The sequence below is a fragment of the Crinia signifera genome, chromosome 12 (genome assembly GCF_055691185.1).
Source record: "Crinia signifera chromosome 12, ASM5569118v1, whole genome shotgun sequence".
Taxonomy (NCBI): domain Eukaryota; kingdom Metazoa; phylum Chordata; class Amphibia; order Anura; family Myobatrachidae; genus Crinia; species Crinia signifera.
Genome location: NC_139228.1, coordinates 27,565,901 through 27,588,721, shown reverse-complemented (window position 1 = coordinate 27,588,721; position 22,821 = coordinate 27,565,901). Strand labels below are relative to the sequence as shown.

The window sequence follows — 22,821 nt, the reverse complement described above, 5'->3', positions numbered from 1 at the left end:
CTGTGTACTACTTCTGCTAACAAAGGCATCACTTTTATGAAGCCCCCCACTTTCTCATACTATCTTCCAGTTTGCTTTTTGGCCAAAATTCGCAAGGGCAGAGCGAACTGTCACTTCTGATGGGACTGTGTGAATCTCAGGTGCGCTCAGGTAGAGAACTGCATGAGTTTAACGCCTTTGGCGAACACATACCTAATTGAATTCTTTCCTGTGTATTGGTTTTGCTACATTACAGTAAGGACATTCCCATAGGTCTCACTTAGCCTGGCGGTGCAGATTCACATCTTCAGTTTTTTCATTAATATGGATAGGTCATCAAAAAGTTTACGGGAAGCTGAGTCTTCTCCTATCACTATATGAGGAGCCTGTTGGGACATTTCATGTCTGGTGCTTCCCACCTGACCATCTGCGGTGCCCAATCAGCAATGTTTAGGACGGTTATGGGCGGCTTTGGCAGGTGACATGCCTGTACATCTTTTGGTGCCAATTTAAAAAAATTAAAGCCCCAAGACTTAAGGTGCATACACACTGTGTGATCCCCTCATCCGCCAATATCAACAACTGGGGGACCAATTAGGGTGCTGGCATGTTCCAGTGCATGCACACTTGCCAATGCCTGTGGGTGACAATCGTCTTCACAAGCACAGATGACAAAATGGGGCGCTACCGACCCACGGGAGCAGGCACCAGCCGATATACTGACCGATATCGCTCAGAAGGGCTAAAATGAGCTATATCGCCCTGTGTGTACGAGGCTTATTTGTGCAATTTAATTTTTTTGAAGTATAATGGTACTACTACTGGTAATAATAATTATTATATTATTTATATAGCACTCTTCTCCTAATTGTACAAGCGCATCAACCTTTAACTCCTCTAGATCCGCCACAGCCGTAACCTACTGTAATGCCATCAGTGATCACAGCGGTTTACCGTTAATTACTTAGAACAGGGCTTCTCAAACTCGGTCCTCAGGACCCCACACAGATCACATTTTTCAGGTCACCCGGCAGTTGCACAGGTGCATTAAATATTCATTGACACATTTAAAAGATTCACAGGTGGAGATAATTATTCACTTGTGATTCAGGGGTAGATGTAGGAAGCAGTGATAAGGGAGGAGAAGTGATAAAGTGCCTGGTACTTTATCACCGGACAATCCGCTCCTAACTGTTAGGTTACAGGCTGGGTTTAAAAAGGGACAGTCAGGAGCTGATGGCCGCCAACTGCTGACTACTGTGTGGGGTCCGAGTTTGAGAACCTGTGTGTTAGAGCAATCGATCACCTGTACATTTATAAGCCCAATGGAAAGTTAATCAACCCCTCTAGCTTTCACACATATAATAATAGCATTCCATTATTAACGTATTTAACGACTGTGGTGGTATAGAATGTTTTCTGGATTTACCATTAAAATAAAGGTGCCATTAATAACACAACTAGTTCCAGACCGGCAAAACAACGGAACAACATAACAGTAATGCTATCGCCGGCGGCAGTGTGCGGGTGAAAGGAGCAGCACTTCAATTACCGACAGCGCCATCTAGTGGACACCACTATGCAAAAGACTTGAATTCCCCCCCATAGCAGTAAGAAGCAGCAGTCTTATTATGTATGAGGGTGACTATTCAGTATGTAACAATGTCCAAAGCCTCAAGATAATCAAGTACAATAGGATTAAACAAACCAGAACTAAATAATAAACCGTGTACTACATTTTAATGATTCCCCTTTCCAGGAAGGATTACTTTGTACATAATATCTCTCTAACACAAAATGACAATGATTTATATTGATCATGAAACTTTTCAGTTGAAGGCGTACACACAAACTGTAAAACAAAATCAGAAAATCGCATATCAGTATACTAAAAAATGTGTTTTTGTATCCACCTTGGTAATGAATAAAAATGTTAAATAGGAGCAATAAGCCAACCAAAAAAATGCAAATAAAGAACAAGAAAACAGCTCTGCAATCACTCAATTACTCAGACACCATGAGGATTGGGACGTATTCGTCTGAAGAAACCCTGGTCGCGTTAGGAGACCGGTCAGGGCCGTTTTATTGGTGCCTCTCTGTCTCTACCTGATCTGTATGAGGCGGTTGAGACGCTAGTGCTCAGACAACCAATAGCAGCATCCCAACTGGCGCAGGGTAAGTAACACCCTCCATCTAACCCACCCTACCTGCTGATGAACCCTAACCCCTAGTCCGCAGCCTAATCCTAACTCCCCCCCACCCCCCCCTCCCTAAAAACCAAACACCTAGCCTCCCTCCCCCCCGCACACAGCCTACTGCTAATGCCAGGTACACACTCACCAATTCCCGAGGCTGCCTATACAGTTAACTATGGAAGAACGATAAAGCATATACCCTGACCGATACCGGTCAGTGATGTCACCTGCCCACTGGTGGAGTCATCAACAACAGTGCGCATCGTTAATGATATTGACTGTACACACTGGACAATATGCACAAGATATCGTTAAAGATATCACCCAATGGGGCAGATGTATTAAGCCTTAACAAAAGATAAATGCAAGGGTGATAAAGAGATAAATGTCCAGCCAATCACCTGCTAACTGCCATGTTACAGGCTGTTTGAAAAAAGTCAGTAAGGAGCTGATTGGCTGGACGTTTATCTCTCTTTATCACCCCTGCATTTATCTCTTGTTAAGGCTTAATACATCTGCCCCAGTGTGTGAGACCCCAGCATACCTGAGACCAGGATGCCAGCTAAAGTAGCAACCAGAGGTGCCTAAATTGTATCTTTAGTTAAAATTGTTAGTATGATATGTACTCTCTCTACTAATGTGTATTAATTGTATATGTATTCAATTGTTCATTGTATGCGGTCAGAGCATTATCTTTTAGTTCTGAGTTAAATTGGTAAATTGAACTCATGGTTTCCTTAATGCTATTTTCCTTTATCCACATATACTGTAGGAATTCATTAAGGAGCTTGCTCAGATGTATGTATTTCCCATAGTGCATCTGACTGGGGACAAAGTGCTGAGAATATGGATGGAATATTGTAGCTGCTGGGATCATCAATCCCTGCGGAAATGCTTGTTCATATACGGACGATGTGTTGGGAGTTGTTCCGCATGCCATAGGGACTGATGATCTGGTGTCTGCACTTTGATCATGGTTTAGAGAAGCGGGAAATATTTAAGGGACATCTCAATATGTGGACTAATCGTGCTATCTCTTATTATTAAAATCAGCCTCCCAACTAGAAGCACAGCAGGGTAGCACTGCAGGATTGTGCACCCCAAGCAAGCATAGGGGTGTGTGGGGGGGGGGGGGGGGGGGGGGCGCGTCATGTGACCTCATCCTTTACACAAGTAGTTGTATTCCAGTCATAGTTGCCTTCCCTCCTGCATTTTGCAGGAGACTCCTTGAAATAGCAGCAATCTCCCTCTCTCCCTCATTTGTCTACCAATCTCCCTCATTTCACCTAGCCCACATTACACTGTTACATTTTTGGGGATAAAAAACTAATGAGAGACAGATACATTTATATTGAAATATCAGCGCCATTTCCCAGCACTTTTCCAAGTATAGTAGCTCTTACTAGCTGCTTTGGGCTCATCTACATTTGGATATAAGTCATTTTAAAAGACTCTTCTCAGATGTAGCAGTACACACCCACGCTTCTAGCTGCCACGTTCACAATCTCTTTTCACAATCACTCCATATATGGAACTAGACACGCCCTTTGGGTGGAGCTTCACACTCCCCCTCAATGGTCCACTATGCAAAATTCTACTACCAGCTATAATCTCCCTGAAACTAGTTTTCACAAGTAGGCAAGTATGATTCCAGTGCTGCCCAATCTCTCTATATGGGATCCAGCAGCAAAGGAAAGTGGGGTTGGAGTCTGATGGCAAAAAGGGGGATCAGATGAAGGGGCCTGATGGAATATAAGGGGCATACAGTATGAAGGTGTCTTATATAAATTAAGGATTGCCACACTAAACTTAACTCTTTGAGTGCCAAGTGAATTTGTCAAAAATAGATGTGAAAATTGCCAAGCAAACATTTTTTTTCATTATAATGACCTGTAATGTTTACCTTACATAGGAGATATATTTTTTTACACAGCACTTTTTATTTGAATTTGAATAACAAATTTGAGTGATGTTGGCATTTTTAGCGGATATTTTACACATCTCTCATAGAGATGTTGGCACTCAAAGGATTAAAGAGGTTTTTAGGGTTTTCTACCCTTACTCTACAGTGCCATGAGCAGACGTGCGCACCCGAACCAGTCCTGGGGCTAGGCTAGCTTTCATTTATCTTAAACACATTCTAGTTTTTTATTTTTGGATGTACACAGAGAGCACTTTCACCTGTAGACGAATGCCACGCTTGTACACAATATAAACCTATACATGCGGTGATTATATAGTCACACGGAATTCCCGGCACGTTACATTGCACATTAACTCCCAAACCATTCAGCGCCTCTTTCAGTCATGTCTTGATAAATAAGTGCCAGTACATTATTGTATATGGAAGAACAGCCTGAGCTGGCGCGTTGTTTATCTTTTACTTGTAAGACAGACACTTCATAATTTACAATACATGCACATATCAAACTAAGAAACAATGTACCATGTTCTGTGGATTTAAGAAGAGAGATGAATAGGGAGGTCCAGACTATCAATTACTATGAGCCATTTGTGATATTTAGAGCAAGATTTCCTTATGGCCCCTTGTGATTCTGGAAGGTGGGAAAAATATAGATATGCATAGACGTAGAGAAGACTGGGCATATGCCAGCTGCAACCTACACCCCCCTTCCCCTCCAATAATTTGATAGTTGCACCTCCGACACCACCCCTTGATTTATTGTTATAGTTATTAGTGTTCAGTGTTCATTTTAGCACACTGTACCTCTCAAAACCTGTGGATTTCCTCTTTCCTGTCTGGGGTGTGGCTCTCCGCTTTGGCGCTTCTAGCACACAATGGTCTGTATCTTAGTGGCGAGATACAGGCCAGACTGTGCTAGAACCACCAAAGCAGGGAGCCACACCGCCAGGCAGGAAAGCAAGCTTAACTGTACAGGTTTTAAGGGGTGAAGGGTGCTAGACTGAACACTAGTTATGCTACTAACCTTTCCAACCATTTACTTGCTTCCCTGCACCCGGTCTACAAAGAAGCTGGTAAAATAAAGTGTTTGTACACATGTGCAAAAAATAATAATGTCTCTGCAGTGAAAGGCTTTGGGGGTGCACATAATGCAATGGTAAAAGCAATTTCTGGGTTGTCTCACGTTCATGGACCCTAATACCCTGAGCACTCATGGCACATTACTACCACCACTCATATAACACTGCAGCCTATGTGCACCGCAGCTACCCTCTCCCTCCTTATGTCCCACAGTCACCTTGGCATGTAAGCTTTCACAAGCATTTCCCACTCTTCCGTCGCTTCTCTGTGTAGTATGGGTGATAATTACATAATTATGTATATATGTTGATATTTGAACTTGTCTATAACTGTCTTAAATGGTCATTTCGGTGTATGCACCAATAAGCTCAGCGGTACAGAACCCCCGTGATGCTATAGACCAGGGGTGGCCAAACCTGTCCTCAAGATCTACCAACGGTGCATGTTTTCCAGGCAACCTGTGGATCTATAGTAAGAATGAATGCAGCAAGTTTTAAAATGTGACAGTTAGTAATGACTACAGCTGTGCACCAGCTAGGTGATCTGGGTCATGTGACAGTTAGTAATGACTACAGCTGTGCACCAGCTAGGTGATCTGGGTCATGTGACAGTAATGACTACAGCTGTGCACCAGCTAGGTGATGTGGGTCATGTGACAGTTAGTAATGACTACAGCTGTGCACCAGCTAGGTGATCTGGGTCATGTGACAGTTAGTAATGACTACAGCTGTGCACCAGCTAGGTGATGTGGGTCATGTGACAGTTAGTAATGACTACAGCTGTGCACCAGCTAGGTGATGTGGGTCATGTGACAGTTAGTAATGACTACAGCTGTGCACCAGCTAGGTGATGTGGGTCATGTGACAGTTAGTAATGACTACAGCTGTGCACCAGCTAGGTGATCTGGGTCATGTGACAGTTAGTAATGACTACAGCTGTGCACCAGCTAGGTGATCTGGGTCATGTGACAGTTAGTAATGACTACAGCTGTGCACCAGCTAGGTGATGTGGGTCATGTGACAGTTAGTAATGACTACAGCTGTGCATCGGCTAGGTGATGTGGGTCATGTGACAGTTAGTAATGACTACAGCTGTGCACCAGCTAGGTAACCTGGAAAAAGTGGACCGTTAGTAGATCTCGAGGTCTGGTTTGGCCACCCCTGCAATAGAATTATACCAAAAATATAAGAACATTGAGAACACCCTCAATTATTACTTAGTTCTATAGCGCACACATATTCCGCAGCGCTTTACAGAGAATATTTGAACATTCACATCAGTCTCTGCCCCAGTGGAGCTTACAATCTATATTCCCTACCACATGTACACGCTCAAGACATTCTAGGGTTAATCTGTTAGGAGCCAATTAAGCTACCTGTATATTTTTGGATTGTGGGAGGAAACCGGAGTACCCGGAGGAAACCCACGCAAGCACGCGAAGACTATGCAAACTCCACACAGTTGGATATATGGTGGGAAGAGAACCCATGACCTCAGTGCTGTGAGTCTGCACTAGAAACCTCTGCTATAACCCACACGAGAGGTTTTCAGGACCCCAAACAGTTCACATTTTCCAGGTATCCCCCCCCAAAAAATCACAAGTGAGATTATAGCCCCATATAATGATCATTTATAATGTGTCAATGAGTAATGCTGGTTACACACCTAAAGATGTATCTGTCTGGTGACAATAAATATCTGGTAATGAATGACAACATATGATAATCTATCATTTGCTCCTAAAGGCTGGATAATAGACACAAAAAATATGTTAGATAAAACTAATTTTACCAATTTGTCATAATGACCATTGTCTCTGCACCAGTATTTATTGGGGAACAAATGGTAGACTGTCACTTGCTCCTATACATTAGCAGATTTGTATGTCCACCAGATAGATTGGACAGATAAATCTTTAGGTGTGTACCCAGCTTTAGCAATCCACCTGTGCACCTACTGGGTGACCGGAGAAATGTGTGCTGTCCAGGGTCCTGAGGGCCAAGTTTGAGAACCACTGACCTATATGTATGAGGAATTAATGTTTTTCAAAGTATAAGGCAGCGAAACAAAGGCTAAGAGATGATGCGCATAGCAACCAAACAGATTCTATCATTTCCTACAATGCAATAGACCACAAGTTCTCAAACTCGGTCCTCAGGACCCCACACGGTGCATGTTTTGCAGGTCTCCTCACAGAATCACAAGTGTAGTAATTAGCTCCACCTGTGGATCTTTTAAAATGTGTCAATGAGCAATGAGACCACCTGTGCATCCGCCGGGTGACCTGGAAAACGTGAGCTCTGTGTGGGGTCCCGAGGACCGAGTTTGTTTGAGAACCCCTGCAATAGAGAAATGATAGATAGAATCTGTGAATCTTGTTTGGTTGTTATGGGCAACATCACTTAAATTAAGCGCTAAGAATGTTAGCAGATCATCTTATCAGTTGGTCAACAATAATAATGGGGCGGGGGGGCAGTACTCCTGGTAGTAAGGTTTAAGAAATTACAGGTTTGTGGCCCTTGAATCCTAGCTACATTGGAAACTAATAGCTTTTAGAGCCATTAACAAATACATGAGTTTTGAGACTTTTCGGGATAAATATTTTTCCTTTTGAATCTAAAACAAAACTGTTATTTGTAAATTACATGTCACAAAGACTAAATATTTGGAACATGGCCTAAAGTACATTCTCCGGTGATAACACTGGCCCTGACCGATTAATATCCAGCGTGCTGGTTATTAATCGCCGGGCGATATCGATGCGTGGGGCCGCACATCACTATCGCCCCTAACCCCGGAGTGATGTAGGGGCATTTTCTAAGCGATCTAGTGAGACTGATTAGAAAATGCCTTTATATTGCTACGTGTGTAGGGGCCATAACAGTACTTTAGGCAAACAATTTGAGGCTACATTGAGAATTGACATTAGTGGTAAAAGGTGTCACCATATATCCCTGGTTTATAGCTGAACAACCCCAGGTCCATACTGTTATACTATATACAGTTCATTATACACTTGTGGAGGACAGCAGAGCCATAGTTTAGTGCAGGCATGTCCAACGTTGGCCCTCCAGATGTTGTGAAACTACACATCCCAGCATGCTTTGCGACAGTTTTGCTATTAGAGAATGCTAAAACTATTGCAAAGCATGCTGGGATATGTAGTTTCAAAACATCTGGAGGGCCAACGTTGGACGTGCCTGGTTTAGTGCTTCTTAAGGGGTGTACACATAGGGTTACCACCTAGTCCATGGGTCCTCAAACTGCGGCCCTCCAGATGTTGTGAAACTACAAATCCCAGCATGCCTTGCCACAGTTTTGCTATAAGGGAGTGTTAAAACTGTGGCAAGGCATGCAGGGATTTGTAGTCTAACAACATCTGGAGGGCCGCAGTTTGATGACCTAGTCCCTTTAATTCCGGACACATGTTAATTACACAGGTTCTGTGGCAGTTTAAAATCAGGTGAAGTGGAGTCTTGAAGTCAGCCAGCCACAGAACCTGTGTAATTAATATGTGTCCGGAATTAAAGGGACTAGGTGGTAACCCTATGTACACATGGTGAGATTCTGGCAGGAGATTTTGACTAGTCAAAATCTCCTAGCAGTTTAGCCAAAATCTCCCTATTTTTCTCCTGCTTAGTCAATATTGTCTAGCATAGATTGCTTTGTATAGATTGACTGTGCAGGCAAGGCAATTTTGAGTAGATCATAGACTATTATTGCTTAGACAAAATCGCTTAGTCAAAATCTCCAGTGCATCTAGCCAAAATCTCTCCCAAAATTGCTTAGTCAAAGTTGTCCATTAGCCAAAATCTCCCCATGTGTACACCCCTCTATTAAAGCAGAATAATCCACACAGCGTTAAAGTTATCTCCAGTAATAAGAGCATTCTCCTACTGTGCTGAGATTAGGTCTAATTGTGCAAACTATGAGCACAAATGGCAACAACACTGCATTCAATACATTGTTATACCTGATAAAATGAATATAAATCTTTTCTACACAACCTGTGAATGGTACTCAGACTGCTGTCCGGTATTACATATATATTACACAACGTAATATTGCATCGAATAAATTCCAATTTTGTTTTCTAGCACACCGTCTGAATAGTCACTCTACTTAAAAGCTACAGAGAGCCTATTTACTAAGCCTTGGCCAGCGGTAAAGAGGAGAGAGGGGTAAGTACCCACCTACGTTTTCAAACCCAGCATGTAAAAGGGAAATTGACTGGCGGCTATATTATCTCCGTCCACTTTATCTCTCTCCAAAGCGTAGTACATAAACCCCCAAGTTACATAATACATCATGCTACAGAATGCCGCAGTCTTGCCGTTTTTTTTCGCTCTATACCGCATAACTCGCCTAAACAACCAATGCAACATCTGCGCAAATCTGCATTTGGTGGGACTTTCTGTAAACACCAGGTGAATCGTCTCCAATTTAACCATTTACCATTCTTCCAGCGCAATGGCCTGGATGGGCACAGCCAGGCGGTACGACTGTACTACATTAAAGCATCCAGAGGAACCAATGCATGAGATCACTACTATGCTGACCCAAACATACATAGCAGGCGGCCCAGCTCACACTGGCAGTATACACCCCATCCCATTCCAGGCCCACGATGGCAGTACCACGTAACATCCTGGGCCCACGGCGAGCCCGGCAGCCTCGCCCAATGCACACGTGGCGCTGTTAGATGCACATGATACAGTCGGTGCCAGTATATGGATGAGACAGATGAGAGAAGACAGATGTGCCCACATTAGCCCTGGATGAGCTGCCCATCCCCCATACATGAGACATGAGAACAGAATAATGATAAATAAGAATGATAATAGAAGGTTATTACACGACCTTTCGTCCCCTGCATACTCTGGCATGTGGGTGGCAATGGCTGGGTTGGGGGGTCTGGAGAACAGGCTGACAAAGGCCATGGCCCCCAGCCTGCACTACACACTCTCTCTACCCTCAGTCTCTCTCCCTCTGATTTTTCTTTTTCTTTCTTTTTTTACACAGAAACCAGGAGAAGGCGGTGACCGTACACAGCAGACATTCCAGCCGCACGGCCGAGGCCGGTACAACGCCGTGCGTTGCCGCGGTGTACCGGGGGGAGGAGGCGGAATTACAGTGCACCGGAAGCAGTGAGGGGGGTGGACAGAGTGACCACTTCCGCCCGGCCCTCCAATGAGGCCCCGCCCACCGCTGCGCTCAGCTTTTGTCGCTACGGGCTCATTCTGAGATAGAGGGGGCGGGGACAAGGCGGTAGAATGGAGCGCTGATTGGTAAGAGTCGCGGAGATGTCTCGAGAAAAGCGCTGATTGGTTGGCGGTGGTGTAGAGGGCGTAGGGACGTGAATCGATGGGCTGCCGATTGATGGTCGCCACCTATGTTATTATTGCCAGGAAAGATCGATGTTGTGTACGTTTACAAGGGGACCATCGATTGTTTTACCCGCCGATAGTAAACCTTTCTTTATCATTTAGAAGGCTATCCAATGAGAGCCGGGTGTGGGTGGTTCTCATTGTGCATCAAGTATTTAACATCGGTTATAGAACATCAATCGTTTTTACGTTATCGCCCTTCTATGGTTACATTGACGGCAAAAATGCAAACAGACTTAGATGGTAGCATAGTAGTATGTCATGTATGGCCATCCCTTTTATTTGACTGATTGTTCTGTGGGCCAATCAGGTGGCTGGCTTTATCAGCGTAGGGGGCAGAGCCATGCCTCTTGAATAACAAAAAAAACTATTCGACAATTCTCTGACATCGATGGGGGAAACCATCTGGTTCTCCCCCCATCGATGGCATAACTATTCTACATCTCCCACAACTTTATCTCTCTCCAAGGTTTGATAAATTATCCATCTTTTTGTCTTCTCCCTATCTGCCACAGTTGTGACACTAGTGTGATATGGGCTCTTTTCGTGCAATTCCGATGCAATGTTGCAATGGATTGCATGAAATGTGTCACAGGTCCTATTCTTGCGATTGCAATGTGAGGCACGTTCCCATGAATATTTATCGCAGCGTTCAACCCCTACTGGGACCGCATACAATACTCATACCCTCCAACATTTCATGGACAGAAATCGGTACACAATTGGAAAGGGGGCGTGGCTGTGGGCAAATGGGCGTGGTCAATGATAAAGGGGCGTGGTTACGCTCCCTTTCCAAATGTGTATTTATTGTCCATTTTTTTCATTATATAATATGTATGTACTATATCAGCCGGGCACTCCGTGGGTTCCTGAAGCAGCTGCCGAGGGGGCCCTCCAGGCACAATAGACTGATACGGGAACAAACAGAGGCACTCCAGCGGTCACCTCACCGCTGAATATGCTGCTGAGCGGTCCCCCTCACCTACCATGTGAATAAGGTGCTCAGCGCTCCCCCTCACCTACCATGTGAATAAGGTGATCAGCGCTCCCTCTCACCTCCCAGCTTAATATGCCGCTGCTGGGGGGTCCCGCTCACCTCCCACCTCAGAGACGCTGCTGCCCCGCCGCGTCCGCCAAGAATTTCAAAACCTGTGTGAGGCAGCGTTCGGGAGCAGGGCCGTGGGCTGCGTGATGTCATTGCGCGACGCACGCTGTCCCAGGCCGCAATGCACCTCCGGGAACGGGTGCACTTGGCTAGATCTTGGCTGCGCAGTGCCTGATCCGACCAGCATCACTGGAGTGAGAGGAGCGGCTGGGAAATGTGAAAAAAAACGGTACATTCGGTACATTTGTATTTAGCCGGTACAGACCATAAAAAAACGGTACTGTACCGGCTAAATCGGGTCCTTGTAGGGCTCGCCTCCTACAGTGTAACCTTCGTAGTGTGCCCACCATGGCTGCCTCATCTGGTGCACTTGTGGATGGTATGAAAAATACCATACCCTCCAACATATGAAGTTTGGAAATCGGTACACATTCGGAAAGGGGGCGTGACCAATGGCAAAGGGGGCGTGTCCACTGGTAAAGGGGGCCACACACCCCTTTCCGAATGTGTACTGTGCTATATATATATCACATCACTCCCCTTGCAAATACAAATACAAATTAACGTGCTCCCTCACCTCCGAACATGTATACTTCGTTTTCAGTGTATAACGAAGTTCATCTGCCTTTGGCTTCTCTCTCCAGTGCGGGAGGGTCCGCGGGCTGCGTGACGTCATGATGCGATGCACGCTGCCGGGACCCGCCGCAATGCACCACTGGGAACGGAGAGGGCGCCGGAGAGAGCCCTAACCTGCCGGAGAGGGGCCAGAGTGAGTAGAATTAATTATTATTTCCTTCCACATCGTGCCGATCTTTTAGGAAAGTAGTAGCCCTTTAAACCCAAACCTTTAAAAAACCTAAACCTTTAAAAAACGGTACAATCGGTACATTCTGATTTAGCCGGTACAGACCGTTAAAAAACGGTACTGTACCGGCTAAATCGGTACAGTTGGAGGGTATGAAATACATGGACCTGAGTATACACTGATATCACCCATTTTGGGTTATTTCTTTTAGGGGTATTCTATTCCACCCAGGGTAATCCTACGAAGAGCGCCTAAAATTGCCGCCGCACCTGGTACCTTGTCAGGGTGGAGTACACAACCCATAGAAGTTATGATCCAAAATGCTTCCCCACTCCTGCATTCTGCTTACTGTGTGCTCAAGAGTTTCTTTTGTCTGTGACTTGTCTGTTACTGTACTACCAACATCCTCTGTATTATGTGCATTGTTTGTCTGTAAAGTGCCTTGATTCCTGTTGGAGAAAGTGTGCTATAAAATTAAAACTTTCCCCTAACTGAAACCTGTATAAATGCAATAAAATAAATGGAACAATAATAAAAAATTGCGTTTGCACCAATGACAGCGCTCTGAGACTTTCATCACAAGAAAAAAAAGAATAATGCAATTTAAGAAAACAGTAAGAACCTGACTAAAGCCTGTGCCACAATGCTGATTGCATAGTTCCGCCACCACCACCAGAGGCTGCAGTTCAGTGCCAGGTAATTTTACTGGGAGCAGGTAGCGGCAGTGGTGGCTGGCCACACCCCCTCTGGATACTTGCCACACCCCTAAACATGGACCACTGTATTCCTCTGCTGGGCCCTTCATGTCCAGCCTGACAATGATTACATAATAAGATTGGTCAGCTTGATACTGCTCTGGGTGAAGAGCGGTATAATAACAAAGGGTTACAATATCTGTATTAAATATAACATATTTGCATTCTCTCATCCTGAGTCAACACGACTTTGCTAGGGCCAAAAGCTGCTTATAAAAGTCAATAAAATATTACAAGGTAAAGAATATCTGAGATTTGTATTTGCAGAGAGAATGAATGTATAATAAATAGTTACACAGCGTGTGTTATATCATGGGGAAAAGGCGTGCAGCTAAATGTAAATACAGTACATAAAACTTTTGCACAGTACCATACCTCCCAACTTCTGTTACCCGCAAAGAGGGACAGTGCTCGCGCCGCAGGCACACGTTGAAAATTGGGGACGTGGCCTATACTCAAGGCCCTGCCGCGAGGCCACGCCCCCATTTTCAGCACTGTGGGGGCATGCCCAGCAGCTCCGTTAGCTGCTGGCTATGCCCCCAGCTCTCCGACTTCAGGAAAAGACGCTGTGCACATGCGCACAGCATCTATTCATGGCAACAGGGTGGACTCCCCCCCCCCGCGCGCGCTGCGGGACACTGCCAGCCCCAGGAGGGACACGGGAACATCTAAAAAAAAATTTACATTCCCGCAATAAGCGGGGCAGTTTGGGAGTTATGCACTACTAATTCTGAGCTGCAAGCAAAACCATAAATCAAGCAGCTGAGCAACTGGGCAAAACCATGCTGCACTGCAGGTGGGGCAGATGTAACAGGTGCATAGAGAGTATAGCTTTATACAGACGGGCCGATTTCTTCTAACCTGCATGCCGAGCGATGCAGGCTACGGAAATTGCGCTTGTGTTTCCCGGCGGCTAGATCACCCATACACATGTAGCAATGTGTGTATGGGTAATCTGTGCTAACCAGTATTCTCTGGTGAGAACATTGGCGATCTGACTAAATCTTCACTACATGTAATCAAGATCTAGTCAGGTGAAGGCAACGCACGGGACCGTGCATCATCATTGCTATGGGGCATACACATGGAGAGATCCATGCTTAAGTGCGATCTAGAACCATTCTAAAATATCCTTGAACCGCCCGGCAGCTTCCGGACCGCAGGCTTGCGCAGGATACATGGTATGCTGTCTTTTTGCATACAATGTATTGTATGCGATCCTAGCAAGTGGTACCCGATCTGATAAATCTTGATAGCAGCCGTTGCAATCTCCGGCTCCGATCAGGTGTGCACGGGACCACGCGTCATATTGAAGTCGGAGGTGAAACACATAGGATTTGCCACTTTTCACCCAATTTCTTGGTCTGGTGCATCAAAATTGGGTAAAAAGGGCCCAAATCCTATACTGTAAGTGAATGGCCACCTTAAGATGCAGATTGTGATAAATATTCCCCTTAATTACCTTTATTTTAAAGTGATTTCTAGCACACAAAAAAAAATCATTTGTGTGTTTTTTTTTTTGTTTTTTTTTAATGGACTATTTATTTTTTCTTTTATGGGTGTATCTATTGCTTCACTGTTATGTGTTTGCTGTGGAGAGAATGTGCAGGAGGAAGTCCCAGGTTACGTTAATAAAGGTGGGACACTCATAATAAAATAAACAGCAGGAATAAGGTAAATAATCACCAAATCTTTGTGAACACAGCGTCTCAGTTCCTAACATTATATGCACATACTCAGCACAGTACACACAGCATCTCCCAATCGCTCCTGGACTTCACTGGGTGACCCAAGACCATGGCTCTGCCGATACAGCTAGAGGTAAGTGTTCGTGGTGGGATCAGCCATCAGGATGTCTGGGGCATCTGGGGGCAGGGGAGGAACTTTAAGAACGTTAACATTGTATGCCGTGGTCCAATATAAAATGACCCGTTTCTTTACTTTCCAATACATTCTTAGAAGTTGTGATAACGTAACCCTTAGAGGATAAGCTCACCCTCCATGCTTTATAGTCACTCTCCTGATCTCCCCCCATGAGCAGGGCCGGTAATAGAAATCTTGGGGCCGGTACACTTATATTTCTGGGGGCCCCCCAACCCCCTCCCCTGGATCCCAGACCCACACAACAAGATTAAGGGTGGTATGTAACACCGTCCGCTATTTCCCCCAGGCAGAACTAGTGGCTGACAGTAGTCAATCCCGGCAAAGACTCACCTGCAATAGGTTCACGTCCCTATGATGGCAAATCTGTATTGTTGGCAACGGGGACTGAATGATCGAATCCACGGGTGTTAACGACTGTCGGCGCCCGTTTTAGCCAATGCTGGGTAGACAGCCTCCTGCACCGGGTTCTAGGCAAGATATAAGTATTGGGACCCTATAGAAATAAATGATACATACATGTATAATTTATTTAGAGATAGATACAGAATAACACACACACATCCTGCCTTGCATTAGACATTATTTGACTAGTTACATAAACATTGTTACATTAAAACATCCACCCTTTTCATGTATTTAATTCACACTTTTTATTCAAAGTACCATGATGAAGTAAGCTCATGCACAGACTGGTCGCACCAGCAGAGGTGTAGCTAGGGTGGCGCCGGCGGAGCTTGTGCTCCGGGCGCCAACGGTTTGCAGGGCGCCCCCCCTGATGTGTCCTGTGTTGTGTGTGCCAGCCGATGTGCGCTTAACAGACAGGTGGGCGGCCGTGGCGGGCGATGTACGGAGTGAGCAGCGATGACTCACTGCATGCTCTCTCCGTACATCGGCTGCCCGCCCGCCTGTCTGTTAAGCACACACAGGCATCTCCTAATGGCACCCCCCACACGATTGCACTTATGCCGTACTGCCGCTGATCCCCCCCCCAGTCATGGACGTCGCTGTCACTCACGTCACAGTAGTCAGAGTCTGACGCGTTGAGCCAGCGTGGGGGGGGGGGGGGGGGGGCAGCCAAGGGGCTGTGCAGCCGGTCGAGTGGCTGTGAAGCCGAAGGCTGAGCAGGCTGCTTGGGGGAGACTGAGCAGTCAGAGGGCAGTGCAGGCGGCTGAGCGGCTTGGAGAGGGGGAGCAGGTAGCACTAGCTGAGCATCCGGGGTCTGGGCCGCGGGGGAATGACTGATCGGGTGGGCGGCTGAGTGGACACCTGAGTAAATAACTGCTGCAGCCATGCCTTGGGGCCCCTCAGATCATGGGGGCCCGGGTCAGCTGTCCCCTTTGACCCCCCCCTGTCATGGGCCTGCCCATGAGGTGGTCAACCCAACGCGTAAAGGACCTTATTCTGGTTTGTTCGCACGGGGACCGATGTTTGGCGCATGCATATATGCCGGGTGCATGCGGCCACAGTGAGCACATTTTTCGCCAGGTGCATACACATAAGGGTGCAGCCGGGGGGCGCCCCAGCTGTGGATAGTCGCACCCATGGCAACGCTCAGCGTTTCATGGGCGTTCCCATGTAAAGAGTGGGCGTTCCCATGGTAATGGGGCTGTGAAGTGGGTGCCAGCTGCCCTCCCACTTCCTCCCGAGGGTGCATGCAAATCTGTGACCTGACAGTCACTTAGCTCTGCGTGCATGTTCCATATCATTCCATGGTCGGCGACCCACAGGCTGTGAATGGATGTTTATGTTAAACACCCCTTCGCAGACCCTGCGTGCGAACACATGCTGCGAGGGGACTGGTGTACCACCATTCGCAAGGCGGGTTCTGGTTGACTTGCAAGGGTGCAAATTCGCATCCGAGCAAATCAACCAGAATAACCCCCAAAAGCCCCTGTAATGTTGCGGAGATTGCAGGTACCACAGTTTGCTTGCATTTCCTGACTTTCTGGTCCTAGGGCTGTCACGCATCTCTTTACCAGGACTCTGCAGAGTAGCGTATCTGTGTAGCAATCTCTCTGTCTCTGCTGCTGCCAGTCCTCAGGTGAGTATACCTCTGGTCAACCACCAGAGAAGGTCAAGGCTTTGCCTTTGGGCTTAAGTTTTAGCGCAGGGCTGGCCAAACCGGTCCTCGCGATCTACCAACGGTCCACATTTTCCAGATCACCTAGCTGGTGCACAGGTGTAGTCATTACTGTCACATTTTCCAGATCACCAAGCTGGTGCACAGGTGCAGTCATTACTAACTGTCACATTTTCCTGATCACCTAGCTGGAGCACAGGTGTAGTCATTAAGTCATTACTAACTGTCACATTTTCAAGATCACCCAGCTGGAGCACAGGTGTAGTCATTACTAACTGTCACATTTCCCAGATCACCCAGCTGGAGCACAGGTGTAGTCATTACTAACTGTCACATTTTCCAGATCACCTAGCTGGTGCACAAGTGTAGTCATTACTAACTGTCACATTCCCCAGATCACCTAGCTGGTACACAGCTGTAGTCATTACTAACTGTCACATTTTTCAGATCACCTATCTGGTGCACAGGTGTAGTCATTACTAACAGTCACATTTCCCAGATCCTCTACCTGGTGCATAGGTGTAGTCATTACTAACTGTCACATTTCCCAGATCCTCTAGCTGGAGCACAGGTGTAGTCATTACTAACTGTCACATTTCCCAGATCACCCAGCTGGAGCACAAGTGTAGTCATTACTAACTGTCACATTTTCCAGATTACATAGCTGGTGCACATGTGTAGTCATTACTAACTGTCACATTTTCATACATGCTGCATTCATTCCTACTACAGACCCACAGGCGGCCTGATATACATGAACTGTTGGTAGATCTCGAGGATGGGTTTGGCCACCCCTGCTTCAGTGTGAGTGCTTCAGCGTGAGCGAGACGGTACTCACAGATTCCCCGGTGGTAGCTTGGTTGGGTAGTTACTACTTGGAACAAGACCTGTGCTTTTTTTGATTCCTCCACATAACGCAAACCAGGGCCAGATTAACAACGGGCGGATAGAGCTGCAGCTCCAGACCTACACATAAACATCTGCCCATCATCACAACATCAGAGTGGCCCAGAATGTTGAGTGCAGATTTGGCAGAACGTTTGGCGTTTCTAGGTTCTAGTGGGGTGTGATGGAGGTCAGTCCACACGATGAATAACTTAACCAGGGATTGTTTTATTAAACCAGAGAGATGCCAGTCATCACAGGCATAATGCAGCAGAAACACAATGCAGGAACATACAGGCCCTTATTCTGATCGGTGCGGCCGGAGCCGATTATGCGGCCAGGACCGTGCGTGCGAAACCCCGCCTTCCATACGGATCGCCAACTCCGTCCGTATGCGGTAAGAAGCTGGCCGAACGGACCGCACGTGTATTTTTCACGGAATACACCTCCTCCATCTAAGGGAACCTCCCCCATCATTCGATGGTCGCAGACCATCGAATGCAGGACCGTGTGCTCCACCAGCACCCGCAACCTCAGACCACACGGACATTTTCCCGTGCAAAAGCAGGGATCAGGGCGGGCAGCTGACATCCGGCGATGTCATATGTCCGCCCCCTACACGTGCGTCACGGCCGCATTACCATACGTACGCCCAGCGTTTTCATGGGAACTCCCATGAAACGCGGGGCGTATGCATATGGTAATGAGCCCAAATAGCCCTTCACGCCCCTCTCCACCCCCTGTTCGGAGTGTTCACATATCATGCGGGATTTGGCCGTACGCCCCGCTCGCACATGCGCAGAGACGCCTCTGCACATGCGCAGACACAAAACATCGGCGGCCCGAACGCACGCGGATATATCCGCACCGATCAGAATAAGGGCCACAGTATCAGAGATCCAGCTAGGAGCCAATTAGGTGAGAGGTGAAATCTCTGTGCTGGTTGGATGCACATATTGGGGTAAATTTACTAACGTTGCTCATAGCAACCAATCAGGACCTACTTCTTATTTATTTAACACTTTCTAGAATATAATAAATAGAATCTTATTGGTTGCTATCCCATCTTTAATAGAACTCCAATCTTAGTAAATGGATCCCTTTGTGCTGAGGTGCTCTAAGCTATGTCTTGATTTTAGATCATAGGAGCTAAACCATTCTATTAATACCACTTGTTATGTCAGCCTGGGATTGCAGGGACTGGATTGGATTGATACTGACATGTGCTCAGATCTTTAAGATTGGATTCGGGATAATATTCATTATTTTACTTAAAAATCATTGAGAAACTCTCTGAGCTGCATAAAAGGTCTGTGCTAATGAAATCTCCCCCTATAAATGTCATTATAACAGGAAATGGATCCAATGATTGTTCTAGTGATCCTCGCAAGTCTGTCAGGAACTCTGAGTGAAACCGGTAAGTACAAAGCATCGCTGCAGCTTCTGCATCAAGCTGTATCTCCATTCAATTACATGACTTCATAACATTACAGGAAAAGCTGCACCTCCCCCATTCTACAACCCTCATCATCTCTACTTCAGTTGGATGATATTGATTATGGTTTAAAGAATAGTTGCCGACTTTTAGACTGCCCTCTCTGGGAGAAGGCAGCCAGCTCTGTGAAGTAGGAGGCGGGGCCATCTATGGGAGGCAAAAGGGGCGGTTCAGGGGCGGAGCCACGGAAGCAATGCTCTATTGATAGCGTGTCTACAGCGATCACAGCATTTTAGCCCCGCTGTGCAATGCCGGTATTTCAGGCGTCATTTAACCCGCGGACCCCCCTGCCAAGGGGCAGTTTGCAGGAGGTAGACAGCAATGCGGGAGGGTTGCCCCTCTTTCCGGGGGGCCGGGAGGGTAGGCAACCCTGGTATAAAGGTTCAATAGTCAATAGGTCTACACAAAATTGTCGACATAGACTATGCATACTAGACTACTCACCAGGATTGTACAGTAAGCTCACGAAAAGCAGCAATCTGCTCACCCATGTTGAGGCCACGCCTCCTATTATACTGACCTGGCTCCGCCCTCCCGCATGGGGAAGCCAGAATGTCGTTAAGCATGTGACAATGCCGGCACAGACAAAAGTCGACATGAGTTTTTCATGGTTTATTTTATGGTGTCGATTTGTAGATTTCATCACATGGAGCCAAATTTAGCGCAGGAAAAATTTTAGTGTAGGAAAAATTTCAAAAAATTTAAAAAAAAAAAAAAAAACCTCATGTCGACCTCTTGGAGATGTCATCCTTGTCAATGGCGGACATAGGCGGTCGGCCTCTTGACAGTTGACCTAGACACTATGCGGAAAATGGATGATGGGAGTTCTATTTTGGATGGGATGTTGCTATGGGCAACCAATCAAATTCTATCTATTATTCTCTTGAAGGTGCTAACTAAATATGAAGTCCATTTTGATTGGTTACCCATAGCAACCTTCCATCTGACACAGAACTCCCATCTTAGTAAATTTCCCCCTGTCAATCTCTGGACCAGATTCCGCTGATATTATCATATCATATTGATTAGATATATTTTAGCAACTTTTTAAGTGACATATGGAGGAGATGTCGAACACCTCGGAGAGAGAGAAAAAATTGTGGGGCCTGGGACTGATTTCTAGACCCCCCCCCCCACTCACTGTCAGCTTTGCTGGTCACTGGGGGGGAGCATAGCAAAGCGCAACATATGGCACCAACTTGTGAGCCAATCTGAGCTCACAGCCCGGCAGCCAATTAGAACGGCTGCTGGTACACAAGCTCTGATTGGCTCACCAGATGGAGCTGCATTTTGGTCACCAGCATACGGAGGTCCGGAGGGGCAGCTCAATGGAGGCAGTCAGGCATGACTGCATTGGGTGCGGTTGGCAGAATGAGTGGCCTGGGCCCTTCCCTCTCTGTCAGATTGTCCGAGCCCAGGACAGCTGTGCCCACAGTATCCCCTTTATGGTGGCCCTGGTAGCAGCCAGTTAGCTCCTAGCTGATTGGTTGGTACTTCATCTCTATCCTCTATCACCTCTTTCATTTTTAGAAGCTTTAGTAAATGTATCCTTATACGCTACAGTATGTAATACGTTATTCTCTATATTAATCACGATGACCAACTTGTTCCAATACAGATATGTCGTGCAAGTCATTCATTTTCTCCAAGGACTACAGTGTCCCGGCCCAACTGATCCATAATACTGAGGGCCCCTATTCCAGATTCACCGTCTGCCTGAGATCCTGCTCCAATCTGACCGAGAGAGTCATGTTCAGCCTGCTGAGCGGTCTCCAATTTGACTATCTCTTCTTAATTCTCGGAGGCGGCTCAGACACCAACACCGGGCTGATTTGGGTGGAAGGACAAAGAGTGGACGTGGATTTGCCGCCTAACAACAATCTAAGGTGGAGAAGTATCTGCCTGAGCTGGGACTCGCCCAACGGCGAGATGTTGCTCTGGGTGAATGGCGAGATCGTCAAGAGGACCGAGCTTCTGAAACGGGGAATGACCTATGTCAATCCCCGGACTTTCATTGGGCCTGGTCAAATCTTCCTAGGTGGTAAGCCAAAGTTAGATGTGGGGGAGGTTACAGACGTCCACGTGTGGGATAGCGTGCTGACCTCACAAGACGTCAAGGATTTCCATAGTAAGAAAGGGAAGGTTGGTAATATCATTAACTGGCAGGCCTTGAATTATGAAGGAGCCGATGGGGATTTCATTGTTGGTCCATTTCGGTGCAAAAGTCAACTTAATTAAAAAGGTATTACCCTACATTGCATTAACAGATGTTGGATAAGAACATATAGAGACGCAATTGCAATCCAAGTATTAAAGTGCATCTTCTAAACCAGCTCCAGAGTGACTGTGATGTCATCATTTTGGTTTTTAGCCCAATAAAAGAGTGCCAGACATAATTAAGAAAGCTGGTGGCAGGGATGTTTCGTGACACATTATCATGTATTATGCAATAGGGCCCTGACTGTAAATTATTTAAGCAGAATGAAAATTAGATGGATGAATTTAGGCTTGGAATGAAACAATGGGCAATCCATTTCTAGTAAGTGTACTGGGGCGTACTGTATGTAAATTTCATGGGCCTCATATACATTCTGGTTGTTTTGAATACAACAAATGACATCTGAACATCCTGCAAATTCCCAAATTCTGAGACTTTGTTTTTAATATAAAAACTCCAAATTGAATTTACGCTGTAAAAAAAAGGTATTTTGTACAAAGAAATTTTAAATATAGAAAATAAATTGTTATCCACTAAAAACTCTCATTCACCAGTGCTGTCATTATAGGCATCTGGTCATTCATTGCGCCATGGACCAAATAGATTGGTTCCTGACCACCCCAATGAGCTCACAGACTTTAAAGAGTCGGTTCCGAGCTGCAAGTAAGCCGGCTGTATTTATCCCTGCATTGCGTGCGCAGAGCTAAATTAAGATATTTGCCTACCCCTCAATGCTGCTGCACATTGCCGACATGATCGCTTGGATTTATGGCTGTCGTCATTATCAGTGTGTGCTTACAGCTGCTCTGTCCTTGGTGCAAGGGTTCTGCCTGATAACAGATTCACAGCTAAACTTATACCCCTTTTACACCGCCGAAAAATCCGGGTCAGCGGCGGGTCAGACCCGGATCTTCGGCGGTGTAAATCCCTAACGCCGTGTCCCTTTACACGGGACTTCTACCCAGGTCCTGACCTGGGTAGAACACGGCTAGGACCTGGGTAGAGGGCGGTGTAAATGGGAACGCCGGG

General features: G+C 46.2%; 2 protein-coding genes across 8 annotated transcripts in view; one reads left to right on the top strand and one right to left on the bottom strand.

Moving 5' to 3' along the window:
- ZC3H6 (zinc finger CCCH-type containing 6) overlaps window positions 1-10,358 on the bottom strand; it is a 39,036-nt gene extending 28,678 nt beyond the window's left edge. For 2 of the 7 annotated variants that reach the window (XM_083167338.1, XM_083167339.1), the window contains exon 1: window positions 10,039-10,346. In XM_083167338.1, the coding sequence (XP_083023464.1) occupies window positions 10,039-10,118 (80 nt within the window). In that variant the 5' untranslated portion in view covers window positions 10,119-10,346. Of the gene's footprint in view, window positions 1-9,633; window positions 9,951-10,038 lie in introns of those variants that run through there. The other 5 variants (XM_083167336.1, XM_083167337.1, XM_083167340.1 and 2 more) reach the window with 4 other exon arrangements.
- An 8,829-nt stretch (window positions 10,359-19,187) lies between these two features.
- On the top strand, window positions 19,188-21,884 carry LOC146050272 (C-reactive protein-like). Its single transcript, XM_083167197.1, has 2 exons — window positions 19,188-19,496; window positions 21,193-21,884. Exons 1-2 carry the CDS (start codon window positions 19,436-19,438, stop codon window positions 21,810-21,812), a joined length of 681 nt encoding a protein of 226 aa, XP_083023323.1. The 5' UTR covers window positions 19,188-19,435; the 3' UTR covers window positions 21,813-21,884.
- Window positions 21,885-22,821: the final 937 nt, after the last annotated feature.

Excerpts from the sequence above, each read along its gene's own strand:
- LOC146050272 (XM_083167197.1), top strand. The coding sequence starts at position 19,436 with ATGGATCCAATGATTGTTCTAGTGATCCTCGCAAGTCTGTCAGGAACT. Across the intron at positions 19,497-21,192 it reads AGGAACTCTGAGTGAAACCG|ATATGTCGTGCAAGTCATTC; the intron begins GTAAGTACAAAG and ends GTTCCAATACAG.